The 24,864-nt window shown below is 39.5% G+C and overlaps 2 protein-coding genes across 2 annotated transcripts in view; both read right to left on the bottom strand.

The window, feature by feature from the left end:
* Positions 1–97: 97 nt before the first annotated feature.
* On the bottom strand, positions 98–3,928 carry LOC147548181 (protein DETOXIFICATION 16-like). The gene is made up of 8 exons (XM_086668000.1): positions 3,647–3,928; positions 1,844–2,388; positions 1,646–1,732; positions 1,426–1,482; positions 1,092–1,330; positions 858–976; positions 309–395; positions 98–217 (listed from the first exon to the last, which is right to left on the bottom strand). Exons 1-8 carry the CDS (start codon positions 3,926–3,928, stop codon positions 98–100), a joined length of 1,536 nt encoding a protein of 511 aa, XP_086524126.1.
* A 5,068-nt stretch (positions 3,929–8,996) lies between these two features.
* Positions 8,997–24,864, bottom strand: part of LOC147548180 (protein DETOXIFICATION 16-like) — a 28,034-nt gene continuing 12,166 nt past the window's right edge. Inside the window, exons 7-8 of the mRNA XM_086669232.1 lie at positions 15,219–15,305; positions 8,997–9,401 (exon numbers count right to left, since the gene is read on the bottom strand). Of these exons, the coding sequence (XP_086525358.1) occupies positions 9,225–9,401; positions 15,219–15,305 (264 nt within the window). The 3' untranslated portion in view covers positions 8,997–9,224. The remainder of the gene's footprint in view (positions 9,402–15,218; positions 15,306–24,864) is intronic.

Here is a 24,864-nt window from a genome sequence, read left to right as displayed (position 1 = left end):
GAAGTTCTGAGAGTTGATTTCTGAATGAAATGGAAGAATTGTCAGGATCTTTCTCGACGCAACTTCATGAAGGCATTCAGGAACTTATCTTCTGCATTCAAGATAGCCCATTGTCAAAGTTTTCGCCCTTCGGTAAGTGCAGAGAATTTAGCTTCATTTCTGGCACCACATTTGTTCCTACAGGAGAACAGCAAACTCTACCGGTTGCACGTTTTGCCTGAACAGAAAAGAAAGAGAATGAAGCAAGAGAATCAACCAGACATAGCTTAACCAAAGCCGGATACTAGGTTGAGAGAGAGACGAATTACTTCTTGCTCCCAATTAGTACGTAAAGTTAGGACAAGAAGAGATAACGCTTGAACAACCAACGCTAATATGATCCCCATCCAGAGACCCTGTTCCCAAGTTTTGCACAAAGAAGCACATTCATGTAAAATTATAAACTTCACTCGTCTTAAATTAGCCCAAAATTGATAATCAAATTTTTACTAATACGTTTTCATTGTATATGGATAGCCAGGTATAGGTCATTAATGTCTCAGATTTGAAGCTCATGCCACCGAGTGTACACCAAATTCGAATGTAGATCCTAGGGAAGGAGGGCAATTGCATCTAAAGGACATCTCGGAACTTGGGTATTCCCTATCGACAACATCACGTAAGATTTCAATGCAACACATGACGAGCTGAAAACGATCTCAAGCAATAGATGGAACGTGGAGTCCGTCACGCCTTGTTATTATCGATGACTAGGTATAACAACTGGCAGCAGCAGCAACAGGGTTATCCCTTATGCTTTGGGTTCATGTGTTACTATATAGAAGATTATAAAGCGTCGAAATAATGGAAAAGCTCACCTTTACACCCATGTGTAGTACAAAAGCCAAAACAATAGCAGAAGGAATGCCAACAAGGTAATAAGCTCCAAAATTGACACAAGCAGCAATCTTCTGCCTACCACATCCTCTAGCCATGCCTAATCGTCAATTAAGATATAATTCGTGATTGGTTTATGATCGTCAATGAATTTGATTCATTAAACCTCTGTTTTTCTTCTGAAAGATGTACACAAATCAGAGTATTACACAAACCTGAGAGAACCGTTTGAATTCTATCAACGAAGTTGGATAATGCAAGAAATGGCGTCATTTTTGCTACAGACTTTACTACCTCTTCTTCATTGCTATAAGCATAGCCCCAAAATTTTCGAACCGAAATAACCGTTAAGCCTATCAGTATTCCCTCGGTTATGACTATGAATAACATAACTTGTACTGCTAATCGAGCAGCTTGTGGATGACCTGCCCCTAGTTCATTTGATACTCTCGTGCTGCGAATTAAGATGACTATTGTCATATTTAAGTGCAAATATGACAAACGAAATTATCTAATAGAGACTATTGGACTCATCTTAGCTGAACCGACCTTATAGCTCCACCAAATCCAAGCGGAATCATATAAACAACCAAAATTGCATTTAAGCTGGAAAGAAACATATTAGGTTAGCACCATAATTGACTAACGAGTAACGATTTAAATGCATAGCAGATTTAATAAACATTTGTTGTTAATTTCGTTTTCGTTAGTTTCTTAAACTGTTTGAGACTGAGGAGAGAAACACTCTGTACAATGAGCAAGATGTTACCAGATCGATAGGATTGACGTTTCTAGCTTCGGATTGGGAAGAAATCCCGACACTAGTACTGTAAACTGGAAGGACCATATTTCCAAGCTGTTCCAAATCATAAACTGATTCAACTATTAGAGAAAATGAACGAAATTTCAAGTACTGAAACAAGAATTGTTAGTGGTAAGTAAAACTCAAGAACCGAAAGTTACTAACCAAACCATAACAGCCGAAGGAATGGCTAAGCTCATAAATTTGAGTATGTCATGAAATGCTTCGATTGAAAAACCAGTCCAAGTCTTCTTACAAGCATTTGAGAAGTTGACATAGAGTCCCAGAATTATTGCATTTATCCAATAAGATATGCAAACTGCGATTGCAGCGCCTTTATACCCTAAGCCGGTTTTAAAAACAAGAACCCAACACATGCAAATATGTAGTAATGTTGTTATTGCAGAGCTTATCATCAGCGGAAAAACAATGTTTTGGGCCCGCAAGAACGTTACATAACATTGAAGAAGCCCATAGGCAAAAAGTGCGGGGATCATGAAACGAGCGTACGCTCCGGCTGCTTCTGATATCTCCCGATTTTGTCCAACCGCCACAAGAATTGAGCCAGAGTTAGCCCAAATGGAAGCTAGAGGAATACTAACAACTAAAAGAACTAGCATTGCTCTCTGCATATGAATACCAAGCATATGATGTTGTTTCGCTCCAAAGGATTGACCACATAATGTATCTAATGCGGTTGCCATTCCGTTCTAGACAAAAAAAAACGTATCAGATATGAATGAACAACAAAGTGTAGAATACAGGAAGAAACGGACAGTATCTCCGTGCGAACGGGGAAAGACCTGGTTCAAACCCACCTAGAGCTGGTCTTAATATTTTTTTGTAATACCAGTATGAACTGTAATGTTTGTTATTATTGTTTCCTGGCTACAGTCGAGTTTGTCAGTCTCTCGGTCTACTCTGCTAAACAGATTCTCCGTTTGTATTAGAGACAAAGTAGTCCTTCTCTGTCTTTACAGAGAGATAAATGGGTAATGTTCCTTCAGATGTAACAGAGTTAGACATAAAAGATTAAATCGAGGCGAGATTGAATCTCTTTCCGTAAGACATTTTACACCCCCATAACCATGCCAACTCTAGGGTGTATGTCTCCCAGGATTAAACTACTTCCTTTCAGGGTTGTGATGGTACTTCACATTACTGAAAGTGTTCGAACTTTTGGATGTATCATGAGCGGATAATGTTCCTTCAGATGCAAACCGAGTTAGACAGAAAAGATTAAGTTGAGGCGAGATTGAGTCTCTTTCCTTAAGACAATTTACGCCCCCGTTACAGTACAAACTGTAAGGTGTATGTCTCTTAGGATTCAATGACTTCTTTTCAGGGTTATGATGGTACTTCACATTGCTGAAAGCATTTGAACCTTTAGATGTTTATGAACGTTTGACTGGAACTGACTGCTTCTGACTTGACTTTTAAGATAACTAGTATGCTCTTGACTTGAATAGTAAACACTCTTGTTTCTTCTTACTTCAGATTCTAGACACATTATAATGCACTTCTGAATTCAAACTTGCACAATTCGGTTGGTATTTATGGGTATTGAATTGACAAACTCCCTGCAACCTCCTTTAGTCAGTTTTTCCTAAGTCAGATTTGAGATCTGAGTCGAGGGGTGAATCGACCAGAGTCAGATTTTAGAGTGTTTATTTTTGTTTGACTTGGAGGTCTGAATAGTTGATTTGGGCCGTTTGGTTTGGAAGATTCAGATTCAAACGAGCTAGATTCAAACAATGAGAAAGGAGAAAAACACCACCTTTTTTTAAAAAAGGTTCGTGTCAGAAACCCGAGACCTAGTGTGACAAACCCAACTCGGTAACCACTCCCGCCAAGGGTCAGTTCACAAAAGCAAACACTAATTATATTATATTTATGTAAAAAGAAGAACAAATGACCATTTTAATGTTCATGTTGTAAAAAAGAAGATCAGGAAGAACTCAAACTTACCAACAAGCTAAACCCAGTTACAGATGTAAAAGAAGTAGCCATTGAAGCACTTGCTAGAGAAAGTTCTCCAAGATGACCTACAAACATAACTGATATCATTTGTAAAAAGAACTGTGAAAGATTAACCAATATAAGAGGCCCAGATAACCAAAGTTGTTTCTTAACTTCTTCAATAATCTCATTTGAAATCAACCTTCTTTTAAAACCTTTGTTGTTCAAATCTATAGACAAGTTTTCTTGTGAATTAGTAATGTCTGATTTGTTTACTTCTTGAATCTCCATCTCTATAGAAGGAAAAGACAGAATGGTGAAAGAAAACAAAATGCTCAAAGTGGAGAATACAAAAGAATTAGTTTCCACAACCCAACCCCCAAGGAGAGATTAACAAATGGGAACAATGGACCGGTATCTGATGTGCGGGTTTTTTGAGCTTACCCCCTCATCACTAATAGGTAATTAAATTTACCTATTTTCGACAAACACACAAAGATTGTATTTGGTAAATAAATTTGACTACCAAGAGCAATTATCCTTCAATATGATTCCTCGTAGTTATTCCACCTTACTTTGTTGTTTAATTTGGTCGGTAATATGATCAACAAAGATTGATTTTGTTTCTACATTATTTAATTTATGATTTTATTATCCCATGCCCAAACATGTTCTTAGTAGTTTTGCCAAAATTCTAAACTGAAGGGGTAAGCTCAATTACTAATTACTAAAGGGGGTAAACTCAATTACTAATTAGTGATGAAGGAGTAAGCTCAAAAACCCCTAGATGTGCTGACATCCGTTTATCCACGAATGGTATGACGTTCCACATGTTGAGTTTTTCTTGGACAGCCCTGTGGAGAAATAAGAATATTTTCCTTAGTACAAATACTATGACCAATTTATTATCTAATTGTTATACGAAATAATTTATTTCAAACATTTCTCTCTCGAATCTATTCTACCGTTCACCAATACGGGTCACCACCACTAGCATTTGCCTCTCCGAGTCTCACTCTCTCTCACAGTCTCCCTGTCGCTCTCTTACTCTCATTTTTATTATGCATTATCTACGTCAGGAGCACTAAGGTGCTTAGCTAATCTTATGCTTCATGGGGGTTGAGGTTTGAACGAAGCTTAATGATGTAGACACAACAAAAATTAAAAAGAAAACTAAAACTAGATTGAAAAAGTAATCAAATAAAGGGAAATATGATAAACTCGATTAATAATATCTGAAGAGCTAAATAGCAAAGACATATTGGACTCCCGCTTAAATGGTTTTACACACTTCTAGATAGACTCAAATTAGGAAGGAGATAACTACTATACTTTAGTTTCCTTCATTGATATTAATCCTAATTTACAAACAAATAAAACACTCAAACTTAGACCTAATTCTTGGCCCTGAGGCCCTCTCTCCTTCTTTGGTCGTGTGTAGGGGTGGAAAAAAAGGTCTGCTTTGAGATGCCTCTAGAAACAGGAGAAAGTCGATGGAAATCCTCATGCCTAGAGTCCGGATTTTTTTATGGAAGTGCCCCTGGAATCGGCAAAAATACTGGAATGGTTAGGGTATAGGCTATGTTTATAACGTTGAGGGTATTGGTAATGATTTAGGTATGGATGGTTTGTAAAAAGTTAGATTGGATTGATTATTTCTTTTTTGAATATTGACTACAATGGTCATTACAAAGGCATTGATACATCGATACGATGTGATAAACACAATACCTGTCAAAATACTACTGGCATAAAGCCCGTCGAAATGAAATGGCCTAAAGTCTGACGAAATTAAATGTCTTAAAGCTTACAGAAAACTACTTTATTATACCCAAGTTCAATGTTCCTAGATTTACACTTCCATGAGATCGAACCTGGGACTTTCGCGTTACGAAGTATATACATTTACCAACTGGGATTGAATTGAGCGATTGAAAAGTAGGAGGGATAGATGGGTTGTTTGTGCTTGTGTAGGGTGCCTGTAGAGTATGAGGGTAAAGAAGATGCGGAGGTGCTTGTAGTTGTTGTTGCTGGTTATAAAAGTGTGAAAGGGTAGGTTTGTGCAAGAGATTCATGGGCGGCCTTAAATAATTCTAACTTGCAAGTTGTGGGTCGATGAGATGTTGGTGTTTGGAACTCGAAGGTTGGGGCGGAAGCAGGAACCGGTTGGTGAAATTGGGGTAAGATGTGTCGATTGGACAAGAAGGTTGTGGTGTTAGGTATGATTGTTGGGGTCTGGATTTCGGTAAGTAATGAGGTTTGGGTGGCACCTGTAGTTGAGATAGGAATATTAGGTGTGTGAAAAACCAGGGTGCCTATAGAATCTGCGTTGTAGCATTCACCGCTAGGGTTTGTATATGTGTGGAAGAGTGCACTAGGGTTTAGCGAAGAGGCAAGACTATGACATAATTAGTGTCAGATAGTGAGGAGAATACGGTGGTGCTGGTGGTGGTGGTGGCGGATATAGCGGTGGCTGCAAGGGATTTGTAAAGGAATGGTTATGATTTGGTTGTGCCATAGAATAATAGGAAGATTAAGAGGAAGAGAAAAAATATGACTTACTTGGTTCGTCTTCGGGTTCACAAACATACGAAGATGTCGAATTCTTCTTTTGGTTATGATGATTTTCTTTGATATTATTTTGTCTTCTTAGTTGTGTTTTGAATAGTCTCAATCGAATCTGAAATCATCCATATTCGATTAGTCGAATTTTTCTTCCTCATAATAGGAGAAATTATCTTCTTGTCGATCATTGAAAAAATTATCTTGGTAAGAGAACTCATATTCTTCGCAATTCGCTCTTTCTCCAAGAAACCTTTCATCACTGTAAGACGAAGGATCCATTGATACAAGAACTAAAGTTCATGAAAAAAAAATTCCAGAACTTAGATGGCTTTGAATACCACTTGATGTAGACGGAAAGGACTGGAGTATTGAAAAATAATGGGGTGCCCATAACAGAGGCCACCATCGACCGGACCAGACACAATGAGGGCCTTCCATTGTAGAAGATCCAAAGACTCAAGACTTATACATCCGACAGATATCCTTTGACATAAATTAGAGCAACTCCAATGAAACACTCATTCATAGAAACTCTTACTGCCACATATGATTTTTAGAGTTTTTTTTGAACTCTCTCTAATGCAGCACTCTATTTGGATCTCTAAAATGACGTGTCGAGGGTGGAATAGAGGTATCCCAAGAAGACACTCTATTTTTAGAGTGTCCTCTTGAGATATCTCTAATTGTTCAACTCATCAATATTTGATTTTCAACCAATAGAAATCGAGTCTTCTATATTTTCAAATTAACTAATCATTTATTTAGAAAAATAACGATGCCGCACAAGTAAATAAGATAAGTTTAGAGTTTTGCATTGGAGACAAAAAAAATTGAGGATCTCTATTTTCGTCACCTAAGAGCGAGATTCTCAATTGCAAATTGACACATAGGAGGAATAGAAATTTGTTTGAGTTTTGCATTGGAGATGCTCTTAGGTTCAGGTTTTAATGACTGTAATTCTATAGATATAGTTGTAATCGTCATAAATAAAATACCTTTGTTAGTTCTACAATTTTGTGCCTCATTATTTGGTTCTTCAATATTTCACAACTAGATTGAAGAATACATAAGAAGACGAAGTTGGTGAATTTGTTTGATTAAGAGTTTGGTTTCTGGTGTACAGTTTGAGTTCGAAGTTTGTTCTTCCAGTAATCTTCTTATTGACTGGTTGTCTAATATCGTATTCATTGTCTTATTACAAGCTACCTCTTCATTTTAATTTCTTTTTGTCGCTATTGTTACTTCCAGTTCTCTTATTACCGGCTTGTCGCGTATTAGCTTAGTTTAAGCAACCTCTCGTCTGCCTCCCCTATACGCAATATAATATCAAGAAATGTTTCGGTTTTTATAGGTGGGTGATTTGGGGAAATCAGAAAAGTATCCGGGGTGCAAAATTTTAAAGGGTGAAAAATAAAAGAAAATTAGCCAAACACACCTTCCCTTATTGCGGGCAGAGAGTCGCCAGCCGGCTCTTGGCCGACGACGACCGGAAACATCTCTCTCTCCCTCCTCTCTCTCTCTCCATCCCTCACCTTGCTTCTCTCTCTTTCTTTCTCTAAGTTCGGGCGAGGGGGAGAGCCCGTTCGCCGGAACCCTTCATCTGATTTTCAGACGAAGGAAAAATTCCTTCGTCTGGTTTTCCGGACGACTTTTCGTCTGGAAAACCAGACGAGTTTCCGGAAAAGGGGATAGCCCCTTCGCCGGAACTTATAAACCACAATAGAAAAGAGAGATAGAGAGGAAGAAGAGACATGGTGGTGGTCGACGTTAATGGTGGACGTTGCCGGAATATGGTGGGGCCGTGGGGGTCGCTGGAATTTTGGTTGAGGAAGAAGTTGAAAGGTTGAAGTGTTTGGAGGAAACAAAATGTGTCAATTTTTTTTGTTTCCACCTAAAACTTTGTACCTCGGATAATTTTCTTATTTCTCCAAATCACCCACCTTTTTATATTGTCATTTGTTTTATCCTACATAATCTACATTGAGTAGTAGCTTGACAATCAATCAACTCCATCGTCGCCTCAATAAAGATTTGGTAAAAAAAATCTTCTCGTCAGCTTATTTCCCAAATTTAATTTTTGGTTTGGACTTCTATTCAATTTGCTGGTGGTTAATAAGGTAAGAGACTAAGAGAAGAAGGAAACAAGAGGAAGAGAAATCTAATCCAAAGAGAAAACAAATATATCTTAGATTATGATTCTTTTTATGTGTATATTTTTGCTTAGTGTTTATCTCTTTGATATGTTTTCATTCTTGTAACATACTCAATATTATAACATATTATAATAGTGAGGATGTTACCAGTATAGAGTCTTAGAACATATTATAATAGTGAGGATGTTACTAGTATAGAAACATATCAAAGAGATAAACATTAAAGGAAAACATAAAAAATCTTTTGTAACTTTATCATTTCCCATAAACTTGGGGGAAGAGTCTTAGAACATATTATAAACTAGGGGGAACCTTTTTTTATCAAAATCTTTTGTAACTTTATCATTTCCCATAAACTAGGGGGAAGAGTCTTAGAACATATTATAATAGTGAGGATGTTACTAGTATAGAAACATATCAAAGAGATAAACATTAAAGGAAAACATAAAAAAAAATCTTAAACGAAGATATCGTTGTTTCCTCTTCGTAGTTAGGTTTCTGTTCTTCTAGGTTTCATTCATCTAGGTTCCATGCTTTTCTTGATTTGTTACCTTATTATTCTCATCGATTTAAACTCTTTGCTCTTTTCTTTGAAACAAGACTTAGAATTATGTTCTTTAGTGGAAAACCCAAATTACCACTCTTCTACAATAGCACAAGCCCCATCCGACTCTTGCTTCTGGTCATCTGGTGGGGATGGGGGAGAAACAGTGAGGGGTGGAAGAGAGCAAAAATAGTAGTCTCGCCAATAGCTCCACTATGTTGAAATTTTCTCTAATGAATGTCACCTGATCAGCAAAAGAACTGTATGGATTCGTTTAGACTATATATAGGTTACAACTTCATAATGAAAAACTATGATTAAGGCATTAAATCATCAAATCGAGTTCGGGTTGAACCAAATTTACAGAAATTAATTCTTCTCCGCATGCATGAAAGTTCATCGGCTCAGAGTACGTTCTCATTTGGTAAGTGCACAACTTAGTTTCTGAAAGCGTATCTATGGGCATTGAGGAATCAAGAACTCTACCGGTTGCCTCTTTTGCCTGGAACAACAAAATTGAAGGAAAAGAAATAAGTGAAGTTAGTTTCATAACAAAGTTAGTGATATATTTGCTCCCATACTCACCATTTCCAATTGTTTTTTGTGAGAATTATCGTTCAGATAATTCGAGTATTAGTCGAATGATAGAAATATATTTCACAATAGTAAAAAAGAGAGAGAGGTAGAGATTAATATTTCTCTTGTGTATTAACAATAATGAGAGTTACAGGTATTTATAGACTAATGAAATACAATTAGGGTAAATCTAGGATAGAGATTACAAGTATATGATGTTTATCTAAATATAATATGGAGTCTTCTGGAACATAGAGACCAGTGGGACCGGTCTCTCTCTTGGTCGACCGGGTTGGTCGATCCGGGTTATATGGATCAGGTGGCCGATCCATATACATAACCCTAATACTCCCCCTCAAGTTGGAGCAGGAATGTCAATGATGCCCAACTTGCCAATAATAGATTTGAAAGCTTCTGCACCTAGTGGCTTCGTAAGTATGTCAGCGAGTTGTTCCGAGGAGGGAGTAAATGTTGGAGCGATCAAGTTGTTTTTAATCTTCTCACGAACCAGATGGCAGTCGATCTCTATGTGTTTGGTTCGTTCATGGAAAACTGGATTCTCGAGAATGTGGATAGCCGCACGATTGTCACAGTGGATAGGCATGGGGGAAGAGTGATCAATCCCCAGATCGGAGAGAAGAGATTTGAGCCATTGAAGCTCACAAGTGAGAGTGGCCATGGCCCGATATTCAGCTTCTGCGGAAGATCGAGCAATAGTGTGTTGTTTCTTGGATTTTCAAGAAAGTGGGCTGGACCCAAGCATGGTGATATAGCCAGTGGTGGATCGTCTGGTTGTGGGACAGCCGACCCAGTCAGAATCACAGAAACCAGAAAATAGAAGACGACTAGTTGAAAAGAGTAAGATTCCTTTTCCAATGGAACCTTTGAGATATCGCAAGACTCGGTGTGCAACATCTATGTGTGAGGAACGAGGATCTTGCATGAATTGACTAAGACTGTTGATTGCGAAAGTTATGTCCGGACGAGTCACGGTGAGATAAATAAGGCGGCCTATAAGGCGACGATATACAGTGGGATCCTCCAGGGGATGACCATCTGTTGTAGATAGTTTTGACTTTTGATCCATAGGAAAAGGGGAAATTTTGGAAGCGGTGAGTCCCGAGTCTTTGAGAATGTAAACAATATACTTGCGTTGACACAAAAATATGCCTTTAGAAGATCTGGATACCTCAATACCTAAGAAGTATTGAAAGCGTCAAAGGTCTTTGAGAGAGAAGGCAGAGCTAAGGAAGGATTTGAGGGAGGATATGGCTGAATTGTTATTCCCTGTGATTATGATGTCATCAACATAAACCAAGACATATATTGATGTGGAACCTTTGCGATATGTAAAGAGAGAGTAATCAGAAAGGGACTGAACGAAACCTCGTTTCAGTAGTACGGGGAAAACTTAGAAAACCACTGGCGAGATGCCTGTTTTAGGCCATAAAGAGATTTTTTAAGGCGGCAGACACGTGTCTCCCCCTGAGGTGAAAAGCCAGGTGGTAATTTCATGAAAACTTCTTCGTCCAAATCTCCTTGGAGAAAGGCGTTGTTGACATCCAATTGGTGGAGAGACCAGCCCTTGACTGCTGCAATGGACAGAAGAACCCTGACTGTTACTAACTTTACGACGGGGGCAAAGGTATCAGTGTAGTCAAGTCCTTCGACTTGAGTATAGCCTTTGGCAACGAGACGTGCTTTGTAACGTTCGATTGAACCATTAACATTGAATTTGATTTTGTAACCCCATTTGCACCCAATGGGTTTCTTTCCAGCTGGAAGATGAGTCAAGGTCCAAGTATTGTTTGATTCAAGGGCCTTGATTTCTGTGGACATGGCCTCCCTCCAATGGGGGGAAGTCATAGCCTCTTTGAAGGAAGTGGGTTCTTCATGTGAAAGGACCGATGTGAGGAATATCTTGTGGTGTTTAGAAAAGGGTGCGACTGAGAGATAATCCGTGAGAGGATAAGGAGTATTGGATCGAGAATTAGAATATGGCAGGGAGATATTGTTACAATCGTAATCTGCCAGATGAGGTGGAGGGCGTCGATCACGTGTCGGACGCTGAATAGGAGGAGGGGCGCCCATAGAGACCGATGAGGGCACCTCTGTCGAAGGAGGCGGGACGGTCTCGGGTTGCTTGTCGGTGAGATCAGCACCTTGTGGAAGGTCACCTGGAGAAGGGGGCGCCGACAGAGACTGGAGACGGGCCTGAGTAGGCGGGCCTGTGGAAAGGTGTGCTGGAAGAGGCCGAGTAGATCCCTGACTAAGCGTATCAGGAGGTGCCTGTAGAGGGTGAACCGAAGCTTGGTCAGGGGTTGAGGTAGTTGAACCCAAGGATGGGGTTGCCTGTTTAGTAGGAGCAACAGGTTGACTAGAATTAGGGGTCAATGAGTCTGACCGGGTTGCCGATAGAGAGGGATTCGGCTGTAGCCGATTGGTGGGATCGGTTAGGCCCGTGTTCGGCTGAACAGTGGGTGCCTGTAAGTCAGAGAAGGCGGAAGGTGGAAAAGTGAACGTCCCGTCATCTAATATGGATAGAAACAGACGGGATGGCCGAGAGGGTTGTTGATCAAGTTTCTCGAACGGAAATCGATTTTCTTGAAAGGTAACATGACGAGATGTGTAAATCTTATGAGTATTGAGGTCATAGATTCTATAACCTTTTTGAGCGTAAGGATAACCAATGAATATGCCGGGAGAAGCACGGGCATCCGTTTTATGACGTATCTTAGTATTGTGAGCATAACATAGACAACCAAAGACTCGAAGGTTGTCAAGAGAAGGGGGGAGCCCATGAGTATCTCATGAGGTGATTGCCCTTGTAAGACGGGTGTTGGAATTTTATTGATTAAGTATACCGCTGTTAGAACACATTCTCCCCAAAATTTGAGTGGAAGATTGGCTTGAAAGCGGAGTGCCCTAGCCACATCAAGGATGTGATGGTATTTTCGTTCTACCACCCCGTTTTGTTGAGAGGTGTAGATACAACTTCTTTGATGAACAATACCTTTATTATTAAGAAAATTTTGAATTTCATTGGAAAGAAATTCGGAGCCGTTATCGGATCGTAACGTTTGTAAAGACGGGAATAGGAGATTGTTATTACCGGAACGCATGTTTGTAATGTTAGATTGGAATTGAGTAATGGTGTAATTCACAAATTTAGAAAGAAGTTTGAAAGTTTCTGATTTAGAATGCATAAGATAAAGCCAAGTACACCGTGAAAAGTCGTCTATTAATGTGAGAAAGTAGCTACAACCGGAAGTTGATGGTATATTGAATGGTCCTCATATATCGGCGTGTATTAATTCAAAAATACGAGATGATTTAGATGTACTAGAAGGAAAAGAAAGACGTGGTTGTTTAGAGAGAGGACATATATCACACGAAACTTTATTGATTAAACCATTCTTAATACATGGATATTTAGAAGAAATAAAAGAGAAACTTTCTAAAGACAGGTGGCCAAGTCGCCAATGCCATAAATCAAAACTACTAGAACTACTAGAAAGAAAAGATGAAAAAATCCTAGGTTTCGTGCGAAAGTGATAGAGACCGTCGTGAAGATCACCAAGTCCAATCGTCCTTGTCGTTGTTGGGTCCCGAAAGACACAAGATGATTTGTTAAAATAAACACCACAATCAAGAGATTTAGTGGTTTCAGAAACCGAAATAAGATTAAACTTAAAAGTCGGTATATGTAAGACATTAAGAAGTTGAAAATCTTTAGAAAATGGAACGGATGTGAATAACTTGTGAACGTGAACCATCCGGTAAACGGACGTAATAATTTGATGATGCCTTTGTATAAGACGAAAAAGATGAAAGGAAGGCGCATATGTTTTTTGCGGCGCCCGAATCGATTATCCCTGGAAGAATATAAGAAGACGTACCCGTGAAGTTGACTGTTGGATCGGTGCCTAGATGGAGGGTACTCGCAGCAGCTTGGTTATTCTCAAACAACCTAACCAAGTGATGGTATTGGTCTTGAGTCATCGTGCTGGCTGAAGGCACCCCCAGCTGCATCGGGTCAGAGACCGAACCGGTCAAGACCGAGCCGGCGGGCTGGGTTTGTCGGGTACGTGGAGGATAGCCATGCAATTTATAGCATGTATCCTTCACGTGCCCATGTTGGTGGCAGTGTTCACAATAGGGCCGAGCCCGTTTCGGACGTTGACGATCTTGCCGATCGGTCTTATCAAAACGTCCTCCCCACGGCTGTCCGGCGGCTAAGGCGGCGGCGTCGGTGGTGACCATATCCGAGTGGGTGAGATTTTGTTGGATCTCTTCCTGTTTAACCATACTGTGAATTTTAAGAACATACGGGAAAGGATCCATAAGAAGTATCTGACTTCGGATGGGAGCGAAGCAATCATGGAGTCCTTGAAGAAACTCCATGGCCCGATCCTGATTAGATCGATCAATTAAAGCTTTACCGTGACCACATTGACATGGTTCGATAGCAAGGAGAGATTGAAGCTCATCTTGGTGAGACTTAAGATTGGTGAAGTAAGTAGAGACGTCTAATCCGTCTTGTTTCATTGAAGAGATTGCACGTTTGAGTTGAAAATTTTTTGGTGCATTCGTTTGATGGAATCTATCATAAAGATTTGTCCAAATTTCAGCAGCAGATTCATCATATAAGATGGATTGACGAAGATCAGGAGAAACCGAGTTGACTAACCAACTGGATACGAGATCATTACATCTCTCCCATGCATGTAATTCAACTGGGGTTGTCGGTTTAGAGATTGAACCATCGACAAACCCGAACTTATCTTTGGCTCTTAAAGCCATCTTCATTCCTCTTGACCAGGAGGCATAGTTATCTCCGGAAAGAAGAGGTGTGATCAATATAGTAGTAGGTGAATCACTATGATGAATATCATAGATTGCAGAAGAATGTGGAGGAGTGGTTGGATTGTAATCCGAACCAGATTCAGTAGGTGCAGACATGATGATTAAAGAGAAAGATCGAGATTGTTAAAAAAAAAACGAGTGGCTCTTATACCATGTGAGAATTATCGTTCAGATAATTCGAGTATTAGTCGAATGATAGAAATATATTTCACAATAGTAAAAAAGAGAGAGAGGTAGAGATTAATATTTCTCTTGTGTATCAACAATAATGAGAGTTATAGGTATTTATAGACTAATGAAATACAATTAGGGTAAATCTAGGATAGAGATTACAAGTATATGATGTTTATCTAAATATAATATGGAGTCTTCTGGAACATAGAGACCAGTGGGACCGGTCTCTCTCTTGGTCGACCGGGTTGGTCGATCCGGGTTATATGGATCGGGTGGCCGATCCATATACATAACCCTAATAGTTTTGGGTCAAATCTTGAGAAATCTCCTTAATATGATATTAGAGCTAGGCCTATAAATGACAGACCTAATGGGTGCACGTGTTTTGTATCAAATAACACGTTAGACTCAAAGACCACCACATAGGAGGAGCGATTTGAGATCAAAATGAAACAAAACCGCGTCCAAGAATATGTAAGTATACAATAATGTTGGGTTGAAACAATATTCCTTCACACAGTTCATATGACCTTACTTTTACTGCTTTCTATTTCCGAAGTTTTCTATTTCTGAAGATGGTAAGAAATATTATGTTCGTGTTGTCACATTGTCAAGGTGATCAAATATATAATACCTTAACAAAAGCTTAAAGTAGGATATAGTTAGAAAAAGAAATGAGTTTAAGAGTTTAGAAATGATTTACTTCTTGCTCCCAATTAGTCCGGAAGTTTAGGATTAGAAAAGATACAACTTGAACAAACAACGCCAATATGATTCCCATCCATAGTCCCTATTTTCAAGTTTTTGCACAGAAAAAACACTAAAATTAGAGATACAACAATCAACTTCTATAAAATAACAATCTTACACTTCAACACTAATTTATTTAGTTATTGTTATAATTTATTTAATACTACTCAGATCCTTCGTACTCTAGTACTGGAATCTAGATAGACATATACGTAGATAGACAAACGTTAGTGAAAATGTAAGGAAACAAACCGATTCTACGGGATGGGTTTGTCGTTCTTGTCCGTTCAAGGGTAGTTCGGTATCTTTGAAAGAGTTATGATATCTTGTGATTCTAATATCTATTTTATCACTCGTAATTGCTATCTCTTGTAAGTTTGTTTATCTTGTGCAACTTGAGATTATAAATAAACAGAGGGAGGGAGAAAGAGAGGTCATTCTTTTAGACAAAAAAGAGTAAATCCTTTTGGATCATAGAGAGAAAGAACATGAGAGAGAGAGAGATTTCCTGTTGGGTTTATACAATGGTTGGGCCCATTTGGGTGATTCCATGGTTGGGCCCATTACCATCTAATAATTAATTGAGAGTGAGCCTCACCCACTAACTACTAGTCAAGACTATTTGTCTTCTAGTTAGCACATGGGTGGGGTCCACCTCTAAAAGGAAGATGACATTCAAAGCTTTCTTTCTCTAGAATTAATGTCCCACATCTCTCAACTAGTGAAACTAAAGGTGTCTTATAATAAGTTGCTTGACAACTCATTGTAAAGCACATGGTGGTGTAGAGAAGGCTCCCACACGCGCGCGCACACATGTGAGGCATTTGGGCTTTTAACCAATTTGGACTCTTTGGCTAATTGGGCTAATTGGGCTTGTGGGCTTATGGGCCTTTGGGCCGTGAGCCCGGGTACCCGGGTTGCTCGGGTGCGGTGCTTGGGAGCTTATAGTGAAAAGACTCTTTTGCCACGAAGAGTAGTTTTACTTAAACTCGGATTTTGACTAAGTCGGTGGGATTAACCTAATCAGTATTTGAGTATATCTCTAACTGATCTCATAGGGTTAATCAGTTTCCGAGTTTATCTCCCACTCCCTTAACTTCTTTACCACATTTCCTAGGCGGTTAGGGTTTTCTCCGAGGCTATATATACTGACCGAAACCGAGAGAGAAAACACAACTCAATTTTGGCTGTCTTCCTCTTTCTGGCTGTTTAAGTTTTCGAGTTCTGTTATCTCCGTTACTATCTCTGTTAGTGCAGACAAAGGAAGTAAGCTGTGGTCTATCCTTGGGGAGTGATCGGAATCAAGTAATTAGCACCCCGGTTACTCCGAAATCACTTTCAAGGCAGTGCCCTCCATACCACGACACAGTGAATAAGTTCTTTTCTACCCGACAGTTCCATTGATCTACCCATATTTCCAACATTTTGAAAGTGATTTTCTGATCAATGGCTGTTGTTAATCTCAAAACCCTACCTGATATGTCAAAGATGATCCCTCTTGATGGAACTAACTACAAGAGGTGGTCACAGAAGCTGCTTATCTTCTTCGAACAACTCGAAGTTGATTATATTTTGTTCGAAGATTTATCCACTGGTTTTTCAATCGACATCGATATTACCCCGGTTAAGGATAGGTCTTCTACTTCGAATGGTGATGTTGTCAAACAACAGAAAGACAACAAAATCGTTCGAGGACATCTGCTGAATCATATGGACAACAAGTTATTCGACTTGTTTGTCAACTACAGATCTGCTAAGGATATCTGGGATACCCTTCAAAAGAAATATGAAGCTGACGATGTTGGAAGTAAGGAGTACATCGTGGGAAAGTGGTTACAGTTCCAAATCAACGATGACTCTTCAATCATGGAGCAGGTTCATGTCTATGAGAACCTGGTTGCTGAAATACTTGCTGAAGGCATGAAGATGTGTGAAATCCTTCAAGCCAATGTTCTGCTGGAAAAGTTTCCTCAATCCTGGAGTGACTACAGAAACCATCTGAAGCACAAGAAGAAGGACATGTCCCTTCAGGAGCTGATCAGTCACATGAGGACTGAAGAGGCAAATCGCCTCAAGGATAAGTTTGCTAACCTCTCTTTGATTCCCCTACTACTAACTTGGTTGAATCTGTTCCCTCTGGAAACAAAGACAGGTCAAAAACTAATAAGAAGAAGAAGTCTGGAAAGAGTAAGACTGGAGGAGTCAAGTCCAACTCGAAGATCCAGAAATCGAAAGGTCTCTGCTATGTCTGTGGAAAATCAGGACATAAGGCATACCAGTGCAACCAGAGGAAGGACCAACGCTCTAACGTTGTTGTACTGAATATTGCTGAACCTGAAGAGATCATTGCTGCAGTAGCCGAGACTTGTTTGGTGGAAAGCAAACATGAATGGGTGCTAGACACAGGAGCTTCCAGGCATATGTGTGCAAACAGAGAGATGTTTCAGACCTTCCAGGAGATGAACGATGGATCCAGCGTCTACATGGGCAACTCTGCAAAAGCTGGAATCATGGGAAAAGGAAAGGTTCTTCTGAAACTCACCTCTGGAAAGAATCTGTCTCTGAACGATGTTCTCTACGTGCCCACCCTAAGGAGAAATCTGATCTCGGGATATCTTCTCAACAAAGCTGGTTTAAAATTAGTTTCTGAGTCTGATAAAATTGTAATTTCTAAGGGTGGGGTCTTTGTTGGGAAGGGATATCTGAGTGGGGGGCTTTTTGTAGTGAACGTCGATTCAGAAATTAATAAAACTTATAGTTCTGCTTATATCGTTGAGTCTTCTAATTTATGGCATGGTAGATTAGGACACGTTAATTACGCTTCTATTAAGAAACTTAAAGAGAATGGAATCATCAGTGCAGACGATCTTGATGATCACACTAGATGTCCCACATGTGTAGAAGCTAAACATGCGAAACTGTCCTTTAAGAATGTCACAATTAGAACGACAGAACTTCTAGAACTAGTACACTCAGACTTAGCTGAATTCAGAAACCTAGCTAGCAGAGGAGGTAAGAGATACTACATTACCTTCATAGATGACTACTCTAGGTACACGAAAGTTTACCTCCTGAGGTCTAAGGATGAAGCTGAAGAAGCTTTTCTGAATTATAAGGTTGAAGTAGAAAACCAACTAGACAGAAAAATAAAGAGGTTTAGGTCTGACAGGGGAGGAGAGTATAACTCTAACACCCTAAAATCCTTCTGTGAAAAACATGGAATCATCCATGAATTTAGTGCTCCTTATACGCCACAACAGAGTGGTGTTGCTGAGAGGAAAAATAGAACACTCAAAAACATGATGAACGCCATGCTTCTAAGCTCAGGCTTACCCGATGAACTGTGGGGGGAGGCGATCTTATCTGCCTGCCACATACTCAACAGAGTACCTCACAAAGGGCTAGACAAAACACCTTACGAATTTGGAAAGGTTATGCACCTAATCTGAAATTTCTAAGAGTGTGGGGGTGTCTGGCCAAAGTGGGTATACCTGACTTTAGGAAAGTCAGTGTGGGACCAAAGACAGTTGACTCTGTATTTATTGGTTATGCTCAAAATAGTGCTGCATATAAATTCATGTTATTGGAAGATGAAACCATAACAGAATCTAGAGATGCTGAATTCTTTGAACATGAGTTTCCTTTGAAACTACCTGTTGAAAATATTCCCATGAATGATTCGTCACTTACTAACTTACCCACATATGAAGAAGTGCCTAACAGTATGCTCCCATCTAGCTCTACCACTGATAGTGTAGAAGATGGAACAGAACTTAGGAAAAGTAAGAGACGTAGGATAAAAAAACTTTTGGTCCCGATTTCATTACTGCTTTTGTATCTGAAGGTGTAGACTGGCTTAACGATCAATTCGTATCTAGTTTCTTAATTGAGACTGATCCAAAGACTTATCATGAAGCCATAACTTCAGTAGATGCAAGCTTATGGAAAGAGGCCATAAAAAGTGAGCTAGACTCTATCTTAGTCAATCATACGTGGGAGCTGGCTGACTTACCTAAAGGGTGTAAACCCATTAGCAGTAAGTGGATCTTTAAGAAAAAGATTAGGCCAGATGGGACCATAGATAAGTATAAAGCCAGACTGGTGATCAGGGGCTTTACACAGAGAGAGGGACTTGACTACTTTGACACCTACTCCCCAGTGACTAAAATCACCACAATTAGGTCTCTTATCGCGTTGGCTGCCATGCATGACCTAGTAATACATCAAATGGATGTTAAAACGACCTTCCTGAATGGAGATCTAGATAAGGAGATTTATATGTCTCAACCAGAGGGATTCGTAATCCCTGGTCAGGAGAGCAAGGTATGTAGACTGAAGAAGTCCCTCTATGGTTTAAAACAGGCACCCAAGAAATGGTATGATAAATTCGATGTTACCATGTTGAGCAATGACTTTACTGTGAATAACTCAGACTCATGTGTATATTCTAAACAGTGTAGGTCTGGATATGTCATCATATGTCTGTATGTTGATGACATGCTCATCTTTGGTGCCAATGAAGATGATGTGAATGAGGTAAAGACCTTTCTGTCATCGAAGTTTGAGATGAAGGACTTAGGAGAGGCAGATGTCATACTAGGGGTCAAAATCAAGAGAACCCGAGATGGCATCTCTCTAAGTCAACCTCATTATGTTGAACAGATACTGAGAAAGTTCAACTCCTATGATGTGAATCCTGTGACAACCCCCTATGACCCTAGCACAATTCTGGTGAAAAATGGAGGACCAGGTGTCTCACAATCTGAGTATGCTAAGATCATAAGAAGTGTGATGTTTTTGATGAATCACACCAGACCTGACATTACGTTCGTAGTAAATAGACTCAGTAGATACACACATAAACCTAGTGAGGAACACTGGAGAGCACTTCATCGCCTGCTTAAGTATTTAAGAGGCACAATTGATCTAGGCCTGCATTATGGGAAGTTCTCAGCAGTGCTGGAAGGCTACTGTGATGCTAACTGGGTCACTGACAATGATGAAGTCAGTTTAACTAGTGGTTATGTTTTTGTGTTGGGTGGAGGTGCTGTATCATGGAAGTCTTCCAAACAGACATGCATAGCACGTTCCACTATGGAGTCTGAGTTTATCGCTCTTGAACTGGCAAGTCAGGAAGCAGAGTGGTTGAGGAGTCTCTTGGGAGACATACCCCAATGAGGAAGGGAAACTACACCAATTTTCTTTCATTGTGACTCACAGGCAGCCATTGCAGTTGCAAAGAATAATGTGTTCAATGGCAAGAAGAGACACATCAGGATAAGGTATGCTGCAGTTAAGCATATGCTGAAAAATGGTGTAATAGCCTTGGATTATGTGAGGTCAGAACAGAATCTGGCAGACCCACTTACTAAAGGCTTAACGAGGAGACTAGTTCTCGAAACGTCTAAGGGAATGGGGTTGAAGCCTCTGTGCTGATTTTCCATTCTTGTGACGTGGAGCGGAGTCAGCTAGAGTAAAACTAGCAGAGCTCCATTGAGGGGTCAGAATTTGACCTAAGGATGAGTCTAAGGCTCTTAATGTATTCATAGCCCCTTGTGGTGGTTCTAATGAGACAGACTCAATGAATACACCGATAGCTAATATATCCATTACCGTAATGGTGGTCCTATTGAGACGGATTATATGGTGTTTAGCTGCTGATGATGATGAGGATGAACTTCCCAAAGTTCTTAATGATTTCAGACCCGAGTAAGGGGTGAGAGCCTACGATGAGGTAGACTCAAAGAAATCACCTACGTGAGCCCGAGGGTGTAAGTGTAGGGATTTATACCCTTCTACTAGTGTTTATAGCGGAAATATGACATCTAATGTCTACACTAGTATTCCCAGGATCACATGCAAAACTAGTAATTAATCTAATGGAGATAGTAGATTACCTTAATCGCTTTTCCCTCGAACTAGTTGAATTGATTGAAGAAGACCAAGAGCTTCAAGTGTAGCTCCTCTACTTGGGACACGAGCAATCAATTTGATCTCCCACCTTGTTGTATAGCTAGCACACCAATGGTGGTTGGAAAAGAAGAACTCCTTTCTTCTTGACTAGATAGATAGTTAATGGGAATTAGCTCACTTTCTCCTCTCTACTTGATGTGGTAGAGTAAGAAAGCTTAGAGAGAAATTCCACACCTTATTCTCTGCCCTAAGAGTGTTTATATAGAACCCTAATAAGAATCCACCTCCTTTTAGGTTTCCTAAAACACCCTTTAGAATAAGATTTAGGGAAATAGTCGAAAATAGCAACTATTGGTATTTTCTCAATTCCCTAAGGAGGAGGTGCCCAAACACCACGAAAATTGGCAGATATAATTTTTATTATATCAGCAACTAACCCTCCAAAATTCAGCCCAATCCGAGTCCTAGAAGTACCTGAACCGGTCTAGGCCCAAAAACCCTGTTTTTGGCCTTTTTGTACTATCTTTGCCTAATTCCCTTTTAGGCCTATGAGATATGTTTATGGGACACTCCCATGATTATATCTCACTCCCACTAGTCATATCCTAGATCAATTTGTCACTCTTATGTGTAACCCGTTGTAGGATCCGATCGAAGTTAGCCGCGAATTACTTCGTAATTCGACGATCGTAGTTGGTCTCTAGCTACAACTCTACGATCCCTAAATCAATCGGACTTGATGATCTTCCACATCAATTGTCCTATCCGACAATTTGTTCGCATTGTCACCTTGGTCGAAGGACATCTCCTTCAACTCCTTCAGACTCCCACTTGGACTTAGAACAAGTGCAATGCCTCGATTCCCGTGTCAATTTAGTATCCCATCTGATACGTCACATCATTCAGACTTTCTTGATATCCGAGTACAACTGTAAAAGACAAACGATTAACTTTTAATCCGTTTGAGCGCGGCCACGCATTTTCAGTTGCTACTCATCAAGTGACCTTGAGACACTTTGTACCTAATGTGATTAGGGTGACACAATCCATTCTTGCGCTCCCACTTAACTTCATGTCTATCCTGTCCTTCCCAGTATCCGTCTTTATAACCTCCTTTTACGGCGCGGCGTTTAACGGAACCAAAGTCGGGCATTCCTTACATAAGATGAGTGGAGCACTCATGTTTTGAGGAATCTCTCCAATTGTCTTTATGAGAAGTATTGACGTTCATCACGAGCGATGTACTTCTCATTTGAGGGTTATCCAGTGTATAAACCTTTTACACACCCACGTAGTCGAATAGAATATACTATTCATATAGCCCATGAAACTGCGCTATCCCATCGACTCCCGTGCTAGTCTTCGTGAGTCATTGTTGTCCATGCAATGACCTGGACCAGGGATTTTTGATAATAATTATTCCAAGTTCACTTAATAGGGTTTCATTCATCAGATCACGTATCTGACAAACCTATTCGGAACGTTTTATTATCGATGGACTGTCGTTTAAACACTAAACCAAGTTTAGACGACTGGTGAAATAATTCTTATTATTTCTGATAACGAGAGTTGTAAATCTGAGCCTCTTCCGTAAAACTCCTTTTACCCACTCAGTTTTACTTGTCGAGGTTTAAAATTATACCTCATGCCTTAGACTGTGTATGAATCTCATACTATGTCTAAGGTGACAGTTTAGTTTGACTACCGTGGTAGTCGGTTTTAAACTTTGCTTATTATCAATTAATTTGAAGATTACTATCTTCAACCTTGATAATATCTAGTAATCTTTACTAGGGTTAAGGCCTTTAATTCTTTGTGTAGTATTTGCAACAGTTCCCGGCTTAAAACACTTTTAGCCTACTTTCCTTCCATGTCTGGAAGTTTGCTACGATGACATGTTCAATTTTGTACTACTTCATCCTTTAGCCTTCTAGGATGTACTAAGTAGTGTTTCGGTTTTCCAATCCGAATTCGGATGTTTAAATGCTAATCATGTCCAACATGATTGACTTTATGTTTTCGAACATAAATGTCTCTCTCATGCGTGCTAGCTCATCGGTGTCTTTTAGACTCCGAGTTTTGCAACGCCCTCTGTCATGAATTTTTGGGTCGAAATTCTTTTAGATTTTCCGAGTCTTAGATTTTCTGTTTCGGATCTCAAGCATCTCAGCGTACTGAGTCTCTCTAATCCTATCATCCTTTTGATCTATGCTTATAGATCTTCAGATGCCCAAAATGGCATTTTATCCTTTTGTGTGTGGTCCTTTATTGAGTCAGTTCGTTACTGTTATACAACACCTTATGTCGTACTCAATCTTTTGTATGTACTCTAAATACGGACCCGGAAGGTTTGTTTACTCCCACTTACCTTCTTGAAACTCGTGATTCAAGATTTTCTTCATTCTCCAGGAATCAAATTTCTCTGATTGCCTTTTGAATCGAAGATTCCAACTCTTGCGTGCTTTTAATCTGTCGATAGATTTCTGAAGCATGCTTGTGGACATAACTTGATTGGAAGAATCTTTATTCTTCTTGTCTCGTTTCGGGAAACACGAATATTTCCATCCTTCTCAGTTTTCTATTTTGGAAAACCAATTTAGGTCTTTTGTTGAATTAAATTATCAAGCTTCATGTCTTGACGAGATATGGATTCCACGATGATTTTGGGTTCTAGCCAAAATCTAGAGTCAGTTTCCGTTTCTGCGCAGGTCTTTTATCTCTTCAGAAATAACCTTTATTTTCTGTGTCTTTAAGATTTGACCTTTTAGGGCTTTTGAACAACAATTTGGAATTTTCTCAATTACTTTAAGATATTCCTTTAGAGACACTTTCACTTGTTTTGAGAGTTCTCCGGCGAATGACATTCGCTTTTGTGCGGTGGGTTTATAAGATCATGTCTTTAACCTTTCCTTTTCCGAGGAGCCGCAGTTTGTTGCTCTTGGTCGACTTTAATCGTCTTGTACAAGTTTCATGATTGTTCTTCATGACCTTCCATGATTTTTCTCATGATCGAATTAAATCGACTTGTACTTTTCTCCCACTTATTCTTGTAATAATTAGTGTTTTTTTTTTCTCCCAGACGACCAGGTGTGCTAATTATTAGAAGAATACTATCATGAGCAACAAACACTTTGTTCTCTTGATTGGTTGTGGAAGAAGCCCAAATTTCTTTCAAAAGAAATTGCGTCAGATATTAGCTAGTTTTTGTAATGCTTTTACAAGCTTAGCTGTTAGACGGAATTTTGGTAGTTTTGTGAGAAGCTATGTCTAGACTAAATGGATTTTGGAGGATGGAGTTTGATTCGTGTTCTTCATCTTAATCCTTTTGGACACTCCAAATATGGATAGGTTAGAAGTACGTTTGAAGATCAATCTCTGTTTTTGACTCAAGGCTTTCTTTCTTGTCAGTTTGATTCATGTTTTGGTTATAGTGGACTTGTTGTCCTCATCCCTTTCGATTGGGATGAACCTATCTTATAGGTTTTTGACCAAGTTTAGAATCTTTTGGTATAGTTTGTTAAACTTAGCACTTATTAACATCTCAATTTAGAAATAAAATTCTTTATTGATTCTCCATAATACTTAGTACAGAGATGATGTTAAAAAACTAGAAAAACGATTAATCTAGAATAGTGCCTAAAGTAGACTTCGATCCCTTTCAGCATCCTTAGCAATCGAGGCTTCTG

This window comes from Eschscholzia californica, unplaced genomic scaffold (assembly GCF_041429995.1).
Source record: "Eschscholzia californica isolate CP2 unplaced genomic scaffold, dmEscCali1.0.p SCAF_3, whole genome shotgun sequence".
Lineage (NCBI taxonomy): Eukaryota > Viridiplantae > Streptophyta > Magnoliopsida > Ranunculales > Papaveraceae > Eschscholzia > Eschscholzia californica.
The sequence above is the reverse complement of the archived record's forward strand: the minus strand, read 5'-3'. Positions and strand labels throughout refer to the sequence as shown.